The 17,072-nt window shown below is 40.1% G+C and overlaps 2 protein-coding genes across 2 annotated transcripts; one reads left to right on the forward strand and one right to left on the reverse strand.

Annotated features, from left to right (window-relative positions):
* Nucleotides 1-1,464, reverse strand: LOC147500324 (putative 2-oxoglutarate-dependent dioxygenase AOP1). The gene is given in 4 exon segments (XM_086562000.1): nucleotides 1-344; nucleotides 453-554; nucleotides 556-775; nucleotides 945-1,464. Coding segments are annotated over 4 exon segments (945 nt in total). The 5' UTR covers nucleotides 1,319-1,464; the 3' UTR covers nucleotides 1-95.
* A 9,372-nt stretch (nucleotides 1,465-10,836) lies between these two features.
* LOC147500325 (1-aminocyclopropane-1-carboxylate oxidase homolog 1-like) lies at nucleotides 10,837-12,861 on the forward strand. The gene is made up of 3 exons (XM_086562001.1): nucleotides 10,837-11,620; nucleotides 11,746-12,067; nucleotides 12,193-12,861. The coding sequence occupies exons 1-3, from the start codon at nucleotides 11,406-11,408 to the stop codon at nucleotides 12,436-12,438; spliced, it is 783 nt and encodes a 260-aa protein (XP_086418127.1). The 5' UTR covers nucleotides 10,837-11,405; the 3' UTR covers nucleotides 12,439-12,861.
* The last annotated feature ends 4,211 nt before the right edge of the window (nucleotides 12,862-17,072 follow it).

A 17,072-nucleotide genomic window follows, 5' to 3' on the forward strand; every position in this document is an offset into this window, starting at 1 on the left:
TTTCGCAATAAAGAAGCTAATACGTATACAAAAAACGAAAAACCTTGAGAAACAGTACACACGATGTCCCCATGCCACCATTATCTGCATTGGACTCAAACACCACAGTAAGTCTTCAAGGCTGATTTGCACATTTGACCCTCTTCTGTGTAATAAAAACTAAAGAATTCAACATGGTCAAATGGTTTAAAGAGCAATGGGTGATCTTCATCTACTAGCTCTTCTGGGGCCTTCACTATGTAGCCAGCCTTAGGAAACGAAAACAGCCCTGTCGAGTATCTTGCTTCATTTCCAGTCATCATTACTCGATGATGCGGTGAATGTAGTCTACCATTAGTCCATGCCTATAAAACATCAAAGTTAATACATAACATATTTCACTTGAAGTGCTACTTAATGCAAATTTGATACGAATTAGATATGACTAGAATTTAGGAGAGGAAGTAGCCTACCAAGAAAGAATCTCCAATCACAACAACGAAAGAGTTGGGAGAGACTTTGACATCTATCCATTCGCCATCCTTTGTCTGGACTTCTAGTCCATGAACTTGATTTTTGCGACAATATTGTTACAATGTTTTTATCAGTATGAGAATTTAGACCAAGTTTGGTCTCATTAGTCTGAGGTCCTTTGTACTTCATAACACGAAGAAGATAGGTCGTAGACTCGACGTGTTCGTCATAGTACTTTTCGACGCCCAAGCTCTCCAACACCATCCTCCTGACCACTTGATCCAACTCTGCTACTTGCTTTGAATAAGAGTACACGGTTTTGCTGCAAAACAAGAACAAACATGAATTAAAATATTCTTGGACCTCCATACCTACAAAGCCCAGAATACTATGCTAATACAGACTGGGATTGAGAAACTCATTGGGCCGTCATGCCAATGAAACGATGAAAGTGCTACATTAGGCACATATGTATGAAGTGTATATCATACCAGAAGTTAGCATTTCCTTCCGGCCACATCATATTCGTGAAGTTTTCAGCTATTTCAAGGGTTGGCGCGTCCTCGATACCCATGCTTTCATAGAGAGGGATCATTGGATACTGTCCGACGTAACCGTGGAAAGGCTTTGAAGACCTGTTTTGGAGCTTGGTTTGTAAAGGTAGATCAAATAACTCTTCTAATGAGCTAAATAGTGCCTTGTGAAGCTCGGCAGGGACTTGGTTATACACTGCCTCAAAGCAACCAAACTCTTCTAATGCTTCCTTAACTTGCAGCTTCACTGAGTTCCACACAATAGTTCCAGGTTTCAAATCTACATTAGAGAAATCTATTGTGGGAAGTCTAAGAGGAGATTCAGAGCCCATTTTTCTTAGTACGTATACTTGACTAGAAATTTTTAGGAAGACTTGTCTCTATAAAGGTCGAGTACGTAGCAGTTTATTGTGGTTGGAGATATCTTGAATGACCCCTTTATATAGTTCACCTGATGCTTCAGAACGGTTTTTACACTTTCATAACTGACCAAGCCTTCGATTACGCCAAATTGGGAGGTTTAAGCAAGTAGTTTAATGTTGGGGCAAGTTAGTAGTGAGCAAAAGACAAGTAAATAAGAGACAATAGCGGACTCATTCATTCACCAAGTGCATGGTTTTGAATATATGCATATCGTTGACTAATGACTAGCTAGTACGTATCGGTGATATGATTGATTTTTGGACTTGTGTTTCGTAAGACAGCCTTATGGACGTACGAGCAATTTCTGGATGGAACAATTGTAATATCCACTATTAACAACAACAAATGTTTCATGGGGATCAAAGTTGACATTGTTTTGTATATTCTTTCATGGCGATCAAAGTTTTACGTTTTTTTTCTAGAAGAAGAAATAAAAAATGGCTTGTACTAAAATTTTCTTTTTTTCTGACTTATATTTTTTGATAAAAATTAAAAAAAAAAAAAAAAAAAAAAAAAAAAAAAAAAAAAAAAAAAAAACTGCAATATATATGAACTTCGCCTTATTAGGCAATCTCACAAAACTTCAATCAAACTTCTATTATTAAACAACCAAATGAAGTTGAAAGGTTTTATCAAATGTGAGTTTTTCTTTAATAGAAAGTGAGGTTTTCACATTATAAGAAATTTGGATGAGTGATCAATATAATAGTTCTGCATATTTCCAAATATTTTTTAGAATAATTAATATAACAACACCCGTTCGTAGATAATCTTTGCAGATTTCACATAGTAAGTCATGCATAATTTAAAGAATAATTAACGGGAAATCGGGAACTGGATAATCTTTGATGATCCAATATAGTAAATCAAACATAATTTATTTTTTATGTCATGTTTGCAAGAACACTACAAATGGATCAATATAAGTTTGTATTACACACCACACTGGATAATTAAAAGGAAATCGAAAACTAGATTCAAATACATAACTAAGCTAAAAGAGTAATTAACAGGAAATCGAAAATTTTATGCAAATGCAATAAACTAAACTCAAAAAGTAATTAACTAGAAATCGAAAACTAGATACAATTGCATTAAACTAACGTCAGATAATAACTAACGGAAAATTAGAAATTGGATGCAAATCCTTGAAAAATATTTAATGGAAAATCTTAAACGGTATGCAAATATATTAAATAAACCTCAAATAATAATTAATAGGAAACCAAAACTGGATGCAAATGCATTGAATTAAACTCAAAAAAATAATTTGAGAAAATCAAAAATCGAAGATAACTGCATTGAACTAACCTCATAGAATAATTGGTAGGAAATCAGAAACTAAATGCAAATATGCATTAAAATAACCTCAAAGAATAGTTAACAGGAAATCAGAAACTGGATGTAATTGCATCGAACTAACCTCAAAGCATAAATAATAAATTGGATACAAATGCATTGAACTAACCTCAAGAAATAATTAGCGGAAAATTAGAAACTGGATGCAAATTTATTGAACTAACATCAAACAATAATTAACTGGAAATCGGGAACTAGATACAAATGCAATCTCATCAAATAATAAACGATAAATCGGAAACTTGATGCAAATGCATTAAACTAATCTCACAGAATAATTAATCGGAAATCATAAACTGGATGCAAATGCATTGAACTTATCTCAAAGAACAATTAACATGAAATTGAAAATTGGATGCAAATGTATTGAACTAACCACAAATAATAATTAATAAGAAATCGGAAGCTGGATGCAACTGCATTGAACTAACCTCAAAAATTAAATAACGGGAATTGGAAATTGGATACAACTGCATTCAACTAACCTCAAAATATAAATAACGGAAAATCAGAAACTGGATGCAGATGTATTGAACTAATCTCAAAGAGTAATTAACGGGAGATTGGAACCTGGATACAAATGCATAATCTCAAATACTAATTAATGAAACATCAAAAACTGGATGCAACTGTACTGAATTAACCTTAATGAATAACTAACGGGAAATTATAAAGTGGATGCAATTGCACTGAACTAATCTCAAATAATAATTAATGGAAAATTGGAAACTTGATGTAACTGCATTGAACTAACCTGAAAGAATAATTAATGAGAAATTGAAAACTGAATGCAATGTACTACATTGAACTAACCTCAAAGAATAATTAATGGAAAATCATAAACTTGATGCAAATACATTAAACTAATAACCTTAAAACATGTTTGTATTATATGTAGGGGGAATAAATGTCTCGACAAATATAGTTTTGCATTTTAAGTAGTGTTTATCATAATTTTGTTATTATGATTAAGAATGTCATGTTATTCAAGTAGCTTCAATATTATCTTCGTCACATTGAGAATTCTCACAAAACTTCAATCAAACTTCTATTATTAAATCTAACAACAAAAAGAAGTCAATGAGTTTTATCAAGGTTTGATGCTTTCTTTTTATAGATAGTGGTGCAATAAATTTGAATGGTGATTAATATAATTTTCATATCTAAGTAGCTATGTATAGTTTGCTAATATTTTTACAATAATTTAATATAATGGCACCCGTTCATAGGACGGGTTCGAAAGCTAGTGATCTCCTTATATAGATAAACCATATGTACTTGATAACTAAGATACCTGAACTTCTAAATCTAACATATACTTCTAAATCTAATTAAACTCTAAATAGAAAATATCAAATATTTCAATTCCTAATAAATAATAATTCTAATTTGAAAATAATCATTTTAGCACAAACACAAGTAGAAGGAATTCTTGCCAAAAAAGAAGGGCTAGTAATCCTACCTCAAATTTCTTACAAAATTATATAATTAATGTAACTCTTTTCTGGTGAGATTTAGACATTTAGTTTGTATTGTTTGATTAATAGCGTAATTTTGAATTTTTGCATTTATATCTATAGAGTAATATATTTGAGATTGTTTTTGTAACTGCAATTTATTTATCTTATATTTCTAAATGTATATACAGCAGTTATATCATTAAGCGTAAAGTAGACACAGTGGTAGGTGTTGTATTACACCATAACGAAGCGACAGTTGAGACAAAGCTTTAGGTAATCCCTCCCGAATAGGAAGCTTTATCTTATACAACACCTAAAGCTTTATCATAATGATATATATTTATCTTATATTCTAAATCTAATTAAATTCTAAATAGAAAATATCAAATATTTCAAATTTTTAATAAGTAATAATTCTAATTTGAAAATAATCATTTTAGGACAAACACAAGTAGAAAGAATTCTTGCCAAAAAGAAGGGCAAGTAATCTGTGTGAACCCAGTTAGTACCCTTTAACTTCACACCTCCACTCTCCTCTGTCTCTTCTCAAAGATGAGACTCCCCTCTTTTGAACCTTTCAACTGAACCCATTTAGGGCTGCCTACGTACCCCCTTCAGGGAGGATCAAGTTGTGCCGTAGTTCTCTCTCTCTCCACTCTTGGATTCTCCCTCTCTCTCTCTCTCTCCTCTGGTTCTTTCCTCTTTTATATATCTTCTAACCACCCCCTCTCTCTAACCGCTAACCGCTCCTTTATCCCACGATCTTCTTTCTAGTTCCACGACCACTAATTGTCCAACTATCTCTTGATATATCGCGGCTTTGTTATCGTACTCCCGTATGCCCCTTCACTATTCTGCCTCCCTTTGGGTCATTGAAACCACACTGGTCCCTATGCCCCTCCAGATTCCGTGCCCCTTACATGATTCGGGGACTGGATCACGTGCTCCCTCTTTCTTCTACCTTACGCTGTCTCGGTTCCGAAGACATGTCATCTTGATGGTCCGCGAATTAGGCGATACATAGATGCCCCTCCGGGTCCGTCGACGAAGACGGTGGACCCGAGAAGACCTTGACGTCCCATGTATACGTACTTGAATTCCAAACCTTCGCAGTATCATGACGTGATCTCATAATTTTGTGTAATCCTCTAGCACTAGCTCTGTGCCATCTCGAATTATCTAATAGTTTGAATATGTCTCCATTTATGTCATTCTGGCTCATATTGATATTTTCTCAGCTCATCTCTTAAAGTTTTCGCCCCTACTAGTTTAAGGGTGTGTTCAACCAACGCTTGTTTTGGACAAGAGGGTCCACGGATGGCTCCTCCCACTTGCTCCACTCATATAGCAAGGAATATACTCAGATAGCTTGCCCCCGATTTGTTTTTCCATGGCCTTGAACTAGGCGGTGTCATCAACAGTGACTCGGTTTGCTCTCGCGTTACCGTTACTTGCCCCTGCTCTCCTTTATTGAACTCACTAGCATGTCCGCGATGTGTCTCAACCCAACCATCAACTCTCCTTCACATAACTCACTACTATCTTTGTGATGTGTCTCATCTCAGCCATCAACTCTCCTTCACATAGCTCACTACTATGTCCGTGATATGTCTCATCCCCGCCATCAACTCTCTTTCAAAGAACTCACTGCATAAGTTGATTCGGACATCTGATCCATGAAGGGCTCATCCCCCATTTGTCTTTGATCGTTTTGTGAAGCTTGTTAGGCGGGTTGCCCCAAGTTTGATTGGGACATCTAGTCGCGAAGGGCTCATCCCCCCCGCTTTCTTTGATCAGCTGTGAAGCTTGTTAGGGTTGCCCCCAAGTTTGATTCGGACATCTAGTCCGCGAAGGGCTCATCCCCCCCGCTCTCTGGCTTATAGGCAGCTCATTTTGCCCCAAGCTTGATTCGGACATCTGCGGTCCACGAAGGGCTCATCCCCCCCGCTCTCTGGCTTAGAGGCAGCTCAATTTGCCCCTAAGTTTGATTCGGACATCTGCGGTCCACGAAGGGCTCATCCCCCGCTCTCGGCTTAGAAGGTTTCAATTTGCCCCTAAGTTTGATTCGGACATCTAGTCCACGGGGGCTCATCCCCGCTCTCGCTTATATAGGCTCATTTTGCCCCAAGCTTGATTCGGACATCTGCGGTCCACGGCGGCTCATCCCCGGCTCTCGGCTTAGAGGCAGCTCAATTTGCCCCTAAGTTTGACTCGGACATCTGCGGTCCACGAAGGGCTCATCCCCCCCGCTCTCTGGCTTAGAGGCAGCTCAATTTGCCCCTAAGTTTGACTTCGGCCATCTGCGGTCCACGAAGGCGGCTCATCCCCCGCTCCGGCTTAGGCATTTCAATTTGCCCCTAAGTTTGACTCGGACATCTAGTCCACGAAGGGCTCATTCCCCCTAGCTGTCTTTGGTCAGCTGTGAAGCCTGATGAGGGCAGCTCAGTTTGCCCCCACGTTATTTTTCGTTCATAGTCCAATACTCATTAAACAATTTGAAGAAGTATGCTCTCTATTTCATTGATACAACATTTAACACAAACTATCATTCCTCAGCTCATTTAGCAATATCTAAAAACAAGCTTCCTCCCTTTTAATTGAAAAACTAAACAAAAACTCCGAGGTTCCCCGTATAGCTAGTACGGGGCTCGACTCTGGTCTTACTCAATGTTATAACATGCAATATATATTTAATGCAGATAGTAAACTCTTTGATGATAATATAGTGTAAGCAAATAAGGTAGTAAATGAGGTGAGATGGATCCATCTCCTAATACCAGCTCAAACTCCGCTCGGTTCCACGGTAGTGCAATTCTTTCTCTTTCTCTGCAACCTGAAACTTTCATATTTGAGTTTTGCACATAGAACACGTGAGTTTTAATGAAAATATTCAGCAGAAGTGTATGTATACAAGAAATAACAACGATCATATGCTCGATCCTATGTATAATCCATCTTGTCCTGAGGTGTACGGCCATATTACCCATCCGGTCCGCGAACACCTAGAAAACTTAGCGCTACCAGGTCTGCGGAATATCACGAGGTTCCGGGGATAACCCAACTTTATCCCCACATATATCTCTATCAAAGATAGGGACAAGACTTGTCTGCCCCCAGTGCAACACTGGTCTACGACTGAGTCACCACTCATCCGTCTATTATGTTCATGACAGCAAAATAAGAAGTTACCTGCCGCGGTATGTCTATGCCTCTCTTCTGTAATTATATTACCATTTATCTTACCATTCGTATTCGGATGCTCTAATCTGTCGATCTCAGTCTTAAACTCTGGATCTCCTTGTTCCTCTGCCTCGAAACAATGCATAACTCAGCAATCACTTCTTGCTGTAGTAAAACTTATTTCTAAAAGTTGGGTAGACACCATCAACACTATCGCGGCAATCGAGTTGACGACTATTTGTTCCATATAATATCAGCTGTAGAAAGGACAGAGATTGATGGGGCCAAAATACCATCACTGATAAGCATACTAGTACGCAAGAGCACCGCTAGGAGTGGTAAAATGCGAGAACTGCGATGTTACGGATAACCTGAAGGAAACAATAGTGAGTCGACCGATAAAAGATATTGAATGGGCAAATGAGCAATCCTATAGAGACCACAAGGAGAATCCCTGGACTGGCATCAACATGATGCGGCACAATATGACTAGATCTCAAGATAAGGTGAATGACCATGGCTCCTACAGCTGCTGTTGTGAAGGAGGTGCATATTAAGAAAACATCCCTGTACAGAGAATTCAAATATGAAATTGTAGTTGATCCTGGTGCTCTTCCACGTGAAGAGGTTGCATCCATATAGGAACAAGTGCAAGCCAAGCAAAGCAAACATGCTGAAAACAGGGTAAACAGTCTCCATATATCCAACTTCAAATGAGGCTGAGAACATACCAGAAACATGTGCTAACATTGCGTATACGCTGAAAAGTGTTAGAACACAACCTGTGAACAGATCAACAAGGAAAGTGATCATGTGAGAAGCCTTGTGTGGTTGTGGCCTTAGGTACTTCATCGCCTTTTTCCTGTCATTGTTGGCAAAGTGCTTTGTGAAAATGGACTCCACTTCATCCCCCAGCTTTACCACCTTGTCGGAACTAATGAAATGAAACCTCTTCACAACCTTCAAATAACTTCCTGAAGCTTGCTGTTTTGCAGGCTTGTCAAACTTTTTAAGTATCTTTGTGAAAGTCACCATATTCAGTGAGCTGTAAGTTTTTAGTAGACCAAAGCCTCGGTAGAGTTCAACAAAAGTGGCTTTAATCATCTTCTCTGCACATTGGATTTTTTCCTAGTAATGCAATCATTTGGAGCGAAAATCATTTTCTTTGTTAAGAGACACGCTTTCACAGCAATATCAACCGGTTCAACGCAACTCCCAGTCATTACTTGGTCTTCTAAGATGAAGATTCCATTTGATTCTCTCCCCTTCTTCTAGCGCCAATCTCAGATACAAGGCAGTTTCTTGGAGTAGAAGCCTGAAAACCCAGTGGTAATCTTTCATACAATGAGGTGTCGCCCTTCCAATAATCCATCCATCCCGAAGCGGACCTGGCTACCACTGCCCACACTGCAAGTAATTCCATCTATAAAGCAAGGAAGAGCACTCAAGATGCAATCACATACCGCATCCATGAGATTGAGACACTTTTTTGGTCCATCACAGTTCCGTATTTTGCGTTGATCACCCATCTTACAAATGCATCTTTTACCAATTGCTGATCAACTAGGAAGGGCGTATTGGTTAAATAACTGCCTATGGTGCGTGATCTCAAAACTCCATTACAAATGAAATAAACTAATACCCATCACTCCTAACGATCAAAAAATCATTTCTTTTTATCATTTGACAGTAGAAAACCCACTGCTGGATAGTAAAAATTGATGAAACATTTGCTTCAGTAGTACACACCTCCTCTTCCATACCATTTTCGCAATCCAATTCACTATTATTCCCTCTAAACTGCTTAGAACCCAACCCAAAATGATTATCTTCACATCTCCAATCTTGTTTCCCTTCAAAGTCGATACCTTTAGGTGAATCCACCTCCTCATAGCCCTTTCTCTGGTTTTTCAAATAGCGTTGGCGGCCACATTTTTTTTTTTCACCCACCTCTTTCTACTCATCGGTCCCCACAGACGGCGCCATTTGTGTGAACCCAGTTAGTACCCTTTAACTTCACACCTCCACTCTCCTCTGTCTCTTCTCAAAGATGAGACTCCCTCTTTTGAACCTTTCAACTGAACCCATTTAGGGCTGCCTACGTACCCCCTTCAGGGAGGATCAAGTTGTGCCGTAATTCTCTCTCTCTCCACTCTTGGATTCTCCCTCTCTCTCTCTCTCTCCTCTGGTTCTTTCCTCTTTTATATATCTTCTAACCACCCCTCTCTCTAACCGCTAACCGCTCCTTTATCCCACGATCTTCTTTCTAGTTCCACGACCACTAATTGTCCAACTATCTCTTGATATATATCGGCTTTGTTATCGTTCTCCGTTATGCCCTTCACTATCTACGCCTCCCTTTGGGTCATTGAAAACCACACCTGGTCCCTATGCCCCTCGGATTCCGTGCCCCTTACATGATTCGGGGGATTTGGATCCGCGTGCTCCCTCTTTCTTCTACCTTACGCTGTCTCGGTCCCGAAGACATGTCATCTTGATGGTCACGAATTAGGCCGATACATAATCCTACCTCAGATCTAGTGAGATTTAGACATTTAGTTTGTATTGTTTGATTAACAGCGTAATTTTGAATTTTTGCATTTATATATGTAGAGCAATATATTTGAGATTAAGCAGTAAAGTAGACACAGTGATAGGTGTTGTATTACACCATAACGATATATATCCCAACGACAGTTGAGACAAAGCTTTAGGTAATCTCTCCCAAATAGGAATAGGATTTGTCCACCAATTATCATCCATCTGAACCAATTTTTGCAAACTTATCAGCCACAAAATTACTCTATAGCTCCAGTTAAGTTTAAAACTTATGTTTGCTGCTAGTAGCTATTTGATATCCGTGATTACTGAATGAACATCTCAAGAAATGAACTGTGAATTCCTCACAATGAAATTGTACATATATTGTGAGTCATCTTTAACTTGTGAGCTAACAAGTATAGGGACCTAAGTATAAACTGGTCCTCACAAATCACAATGCAATTGCACATATATTTGAGATCAACCCGCGAGAAGAGTCAAATTATATTAATGGATGACCACATGAATCACAGCGTGTATCCACGTGCGTAAAAACTTTTGATCAATCTATCTGTTTGATCAAAATCACACCATTACTAAAGTACAATGACGTCGCATGAATGTATCCACGTACGAGTTTTTATTTATTTATTTTGTTGGTATAACAACTGAGTCATATCACAACAGAGCTGATCCCCCTAGCTTCGAGTCTTCTACTAGTTGACTTTGGTATATTAAAAGCACCAAAAATGTTCATCAGACTTTTTCTCCCCTTAAAATAACTCAGCATCTTGTGTTCCACTGACATAGACAAAGTTATTAAATATATATTAAGCAAGTCTTTGCCTTTAAAAACGTATTAGCAGGCATAAAATTAATTCAAGCCACAAACTATAAAAAAAATATCTCATTCATTTTATGTTAGCTAGGGATTTCAATAATTCAGCATCATGTGCTCCATTGAATTGAGCAAGTATATTAAACGATATGCATAATGCAACTCTTAGCCTATAGTAAGTTGTTGGTTCATATATTATTATTTTTTTCGCTACAAACTTCTTGGTTCATATATAGCATTGCTCTCTAATCTCAATTGATTGGTAGTCAATATTCCAATCTCTACACATAAACAAGAAAAAAGGAAAATAGAGGCCATGAGTTCTACAAGAAACGAGTTAGAATACAACAGAGTTGAAGAACTCAAAGCCTTTGATGATACAAAAGCTGGTGTTAAAGGGCTAATTGACTCTGGCATACTGAAAGTGCCAAAAATGTTCATCAGGCCACCAAATGAAGTTAATTACAAATCAGATCACAATGTACCCCAGTTCCAAGTTCCAGTCATAGACCTTCGAGGTGAACATCAGAAGTTGTCGATGAAATAAAACAAGCATCAGAGACATGGGGGATCTTTATAGTTGTGAATCATGGAGTGCCTTCAAGTGTGTTGGATGAGATGATTAAAGGGGTGATTAGATTTTATGACCAAGATGTCGAGGTCAAAAAACGTTACTACACTCGTGATACAAACAGAAAATTGTATTATAATAGTAATTTTGATCTATTTAAATCTAAAGCTGCTCAGTGGAGAGACAGTTTGCTCTATGAGACCTCGCCGGCAGATCTTTCTGACCTTTCTAAAGATCACGACGAATTGCCAGCCGTTTGCAGGTATTGAGATTTACTAGCTTCGGAGACATTTTCTATTGTACACAGGTTATATCAGTATATCCTATTAAGCTTTGGTCATTGTCTTATATGTTACGTTGACGGTTGCATACATTTTAAATTTGTAGAGACATAATCATCGAATTCGGAAAGCAACTTGCTATCTTAGGAGATACATTGTTTCAGTTATTTTCAGAGAGTCTTGGGCTCAAAGCAGATCATCTGAAGAATATGAATTGTGGTGAAGCATGCACCTTAGTCTCTCATTACTACCCAGCATGTCCGGAGCCAGAACTAGTATTAGGAAATGCAAAGCATACAGATCCTGCTTTTTTCGCTATTCTTCTCCAAAATGACATTGACGGCCTCCAAGTTCGTCATAAAGATCATTGGGTTGATGTGCATCCTCTTCCAGGATCTCTGGTGGTGAACATCGGTGATCTTCTCCAGGTATATTTAGTGTGGCATTAATTGGTACTATATCTGATCCCTGTAGTAGACTTTAAGGTTGTTTTTTGGGTTTAAAATTTTAAGATTGTACTATCTCTAACTCTAATGGTTTCATTTTCATGCAGATTGCCTCCAATGACAAGCTTAAAAGCATAGAGCATAGGGTACTAGCCAACCGTCTCGGACCAAGAATATCAGCTTCATGCTTTTTTAAATATCATTTTGATACAAAACCTCGTGGACCATTCAAGGAATTGATTTCAGACGAAAGTGGCCCTCTATACAGAGATTTCTCTATGAAAGAGTATGTTCAATTTTTCTTCTCTGAAGGACTTGATGGAAAGATCGGCCTCGAAAATTTCAAAGTGTGACTAGTGAGATTTTAACAGTTAAAATGGCAATTGTTGTTGGGTTGTTGGAACCGTCGAGCTTTGCTCCGGTGTCCGTTTGCCACTCTCGACTCCTGAACCTGATGAAGAGGGCGCGATCGCGCTCATCCACAGGCGCACTCGCGCTCATGCTCTGATGAAGAGGGCGCTCGCGCTCACCTATAGGCGCGCTCGCGCTCATGCTCCAGAATTGCGGCCCAAGCCCATTTTTTCTCCCCTTTGTCTATGTACACCTATATAAAGGTAATAGATTAGGGTTTTGAGGTAGAACTTTGAGAGATTCATTTCTAGGGTATTGTGGGAGCTCTATTGAGCTAGGGTTTGAGTGAGGCCTCTTCTTATTGATTCTTGATCTCTTGTAAACTCTCCAATCTTTGTTATAAAGGAAACTCGGCTCTTGTGTGTGGATGTAGGTAACTTTTACCGAACCACCTAAATCTTTGTGTCTCTTTGCATATTTACTTCCATTATTATTGTTCTTATGAATTGTGATGATCTGATGAGTGGTTTTGCTTTGTTGAGGTTGTTGTGATAACTACCAAAAAGACTTGGGTGGGTGATTTCCTTGGTGTAATCTCAAGTTGAAATCATTTGGGATAGAAAGTAGCTAGATTGAGGTGTGACCTTCTAGTGAAATCTCAACAAAGTGGTATCGAGCATCGGGGCGTGTCGAGCTATGAGGGTGTTTGAGGAAATTCCTCTGAGAGGTTCTCCACCGTGGTTTTTTGATTCAGTAAAGTCATGATGACCGACAAAGAAAGCTACAAGATAGAGAAGTTTGATGGCACAAACTTCGGCTATTGGAAGATGCAAATTGAGGATGTTCTCTATCAAAAGGATTTGATGGAAACGTTGATAAGTGAGAAGCCTGAGGAGATTCCGCAAGATAAATGGGATTTGCAAGATAGAAAGGCCTTGGCCACAATCCGATTGAGTCTTTCGAAGTCGGTAGCCTTCAATATTAAGACTGAGAAGACGGCGAAGTCTCTCATGGAGGCACTTTACTACGATGTATGAACAACCCTCGCCGCGAACAAAGTCTATTTGATCACCAAGCTATTTAGTATGAAAATGTTGGAGGGACCTCCTTGAGGATCACCTAAATGAATTCAACCAAACTAAGGACCAATTGGAGTCGGTTGAGATTACATTTAGTGATGAGGTGCTAACTTTGGCGATACTTGGACAATTACCTCCAAGTTGGAAGGCGACTATGGCGGCTATTAGTGGCTCTAGTGGGGAATGACCAAGTTGAAGTTTGAGCACGTTGTTAGTATGGTACTAAGCGAGGAAATCCGGAGGCGAGGATTGTCCGTCATCTTCGGGATCAACCGAGTGGTCGGCATTGAGCACTGAAAGTAGGGGAAGAAAGTCAAACAGGAGTCGTAGTAAGAAAAAGTGGAGGGGGAGATCGAAATCTCAAGCCTCCCAATTGCAAAGCGTTGAACACAAACCTCGAGACATAAGTGAAGTGGTGTGCTATAATTGTGGTAGGCCGGCACTATAGCCCCAATTGCGGCACCAAGAAACAACAACAACATTAATAAGAACAAGAAAAAGAATCAAGAAGCTAATGTTGTTGAGATGGTAGATGCTTTGATATGTTCGTTGGAGCCTGAAGGAGTCTTGGGTACTTGATTCGCGCATCATTCCATGCTACCTCACATCGAGAGTTCCTTGAGAACTACACGAAAGGTGACCTTGGAACGGTCTTTCGGTGATGACCAACCTTGTGACATTGTCGGCAAGGGTGACATGCATGTCAAGATGAATGGCTCGTCATGGTTATTGAGGGACGTCAGACACGTTCCGAATTTGAGGAAGAATTTGATTTCAGTGGGGCAATTGGCAAGTGAAGGATTTGTTACGATCTTTCTTGGTGATACTTGGAAGGTCTCGGGGGTTCATTGATTGTTGCAAATGGTAAGAAAGATGGTACTCTCTACATGACGCACATGGTTGTGAGTCGATTGCCATGGCACATGGCAAAGAGGATCGAATGTTTGGCACCGCGAACTTGGTCACATGAGTGAAAGGAATGAAAATCCTTCACTCTTACGGTAAACTCCCAAAGTTTCTGGTCGATTGAAATTGACTTCGGAGAAGCTGTGTATTGGAAGCGAAGCGGGTGAGTTTTGAGAGAATGGGTCGGACTCAAAGCTAGAAGGCTTGAGTTGATACATCTGAGATGTCCGGGGCCAACTAATGTCTCTTCACTTGGCGGAAAGTCATATTTTGTGACTTTCATTGATGACCATACTAGGAAGGTGTGGGTCTATTTCTTGAGACACAAGTCGAAGTATTTGAAGTGTTCAAGACTTGGAAGGCCATGGTTGAGAATGAGACAAGCTTGAAAGTAAAGAAGGCTGAGATCCGACAACGGTGGAAAGTATGAGGATTCAGGTTTTAAAATCTTGTCGACAATGGCATCAAGATGGAAAAGACTTTGCGAGGGGGGACACCTCGCCAGAATGGGGTTGCAGAGCGGATGAATAGAACAACGGCGAGAGAGAGCTAGGTGTATCGCGACACTAGCTAAAGAGGGCTTGCCCAAGCAGTTCACGGGCAGAAAGTGTTAGCACTGGCAGCTTACGATCGATAGAGGACCATCGGTGCCTTTGGATTTTAAGATTCCGGGAGGAAGTGTGGGCGGGAAGGATGTGAACCTTTCCCATTTGAAGGTGTTTGGTTGTGTGTCCTATGTCCACATAAGTGACCAAGCTAGAAGCAAGCTTGATGCTAAGTCACTAAAGTGCACCTTCATTGGCTATGGCGGTGATGATTTTGGGTATCGCTGACGGGATGATCAAAATCGGAAAATCATTCGTAGTAGAGATGTTGTGTTTAATGAGAAGGTGATGTATAGGGAGGGAGAGATGAAGCACAAACCAAGGAATCGGGTGATGAGGCGGCGACGAGAATATGTTGAGTTGGAAGACTTCGATGTAAGTCGTGGTATAGTGGGAGCCCCGGTCGGAGGATGATGATGATAGTAGTGACTCGGAGAATAATGAGGATACTACACCACCGAAGTCCATCTCCACCTCGCGGCTCCAAGGAAGACATCCGGGCCACATGTACCGAAGTTCAAGATATCCGCCCTCCACCTATGTGGAATTACTTGCTACTTCATCGATGGTGGCGAGCCTCAATGCTATGATGAAGCATTGGAGGTGAGTGATGCAAGCAAGTGGGAGCTTGCTATGCAAGATGAGATGAAGTCCCTCATCTCTTGTGGCGCGTGGGAGTTAGCCAAACTACCCACGGGCAAGAAGGCTCTGAGAACAAATGGGTGTTTAGAGTCAAAGAGGAACATGATGGTTCGGAGATACAAAGCAAGGCTAGTAGTCAAGGGTTTTCAGCAGAAAGAAGCGGTTGACTTCCACGAGAGATATTCTCCCGGTGGTGAAACCGAATACTATTCGGTCGGTGTTGAGTATTGTTCTGTGGAAGATTTGTATCTTGGCGGTTGGATGTTAAAACCGCCTTCCTCCATGGTAACCTAGTTAAGGAAATTTATATCAAAGAACCAGGAGGGTTTCATCAAGAAAGGTAAAGAGAATATGGTATGCGGGGCTCCGAGGAAAGAGCTTGTATGGTTTGAAACAAGCCCCTAAAGGCGTTAGTGCGGGAAGTTTGATAACTTCATGCAAGGAAATGGCTACTATAAGTGCAACGACCATTGTTGCTACTTCAAGAAGTTCGACTCCAGCCTACGTCATCTGTTGCTATATGTTGATGATATGTTAGTAGCGAGTTCGATATGTCGAAGTGGGAGATTGAAAGAAGTTAGCAAGTGAGTTCTCTATGAAGGACTTGGGTGCGTGAAAACGATTCTAGGGATGAGGATCGGAAGAGATAGGCGTAAAGGTATTCGAGAGTTGCCTCCGAAAGTATATTGAGAAGGTATTGAAGAGGTTTGGCATGGGTAGTCGCGAAACCGGTTTGCACACCTTGGCGATCCACTTCAAGTTATCCAAGGAACACTCTCCCAAGGCTGTTGAGGAAAGAAACTTCATGGCTAAGGTACCATCGCGCCTCGCCATTGGAAGTCTTATGTATGTCATGGTTTGCACACGTCGGATATAGCCCAAGCGATTGGGAGCCGGTAGATTTATGTCTAATCCGGCAAGCAACATTGGGAAGCCGTGAAGTGGATATTGAGATATCCGAGGAGGTACTACTGAGAGAAATGCCTATGTTATGGAAGGGTGTTGTGAACCCGCAAGGGGTATGTGGATGCCGATTTTTGGGAGAAGTAGATCGCGGAAGAAGCACTACTTTGGTTATGTCTTTACGATGGGTGCTACCGCGATGAGTTGGATTTTCGATTCTGAAGATTGTTGCTTTGTCTACCATAGAAGCAGTATGTATGTGATTCGTTACTGAGGCAAGCAAAGAGATGATCCGTTCTGAGGGGATTGATGGAAGAGCTTGGGATGAAGCAGAGAGAAGTGTGTTACACGGTGACGGTCGAGTGCTATACATCTTGCCAAGAATTCCGCCTTTCATTCTAGGACCAAGCACATTGGTCTCCGATATCATTTTATCCGATCTGTTGGAGGATGAGGTTTTCGCACTTGAGAAGATCGAGGGAGTGAGAATCCGGCCGGATA

This window comes from Coptis chinensis, chromosome 5 (genome assembly GCF_015680905.1).
Source record: "Coptis chinensis isolate HL-2020 chromosome 5, ASM1568090v1, whole genome shotgun sequence".
Lineage (NCBI taxonomy): Eukaryota > Viridiplantae > Streptophyta > Magnoliopsida > Ranunculales > Ranunculaceae > Coptis > Coptis chinensis.

Bases quoted from the DNA above. Each gene is read 5' to 3' on its own strand.
- LOC147500325 (XM_086562001.1), top strand. From the start codon at position 11,406: ATGATTAAAGGGGTGATTAGATTTTATGACCAAGATGTCGAGGTCAAA. The intron at 11,621-11,745 runs GTATTGAGATTT...TTAAATTTGTAG, and splicing joins GAATTGCCAGCCGTTTGCAG to AGACATAATCATCGAATTCG. The intron at 12,068-12,192 runs GTATATTTAGTG...ATTTTCATGCAG, and splicing joins ACATCGGTGATCTTCTCCAG to ATTGCCTCCAATGACAAGCT.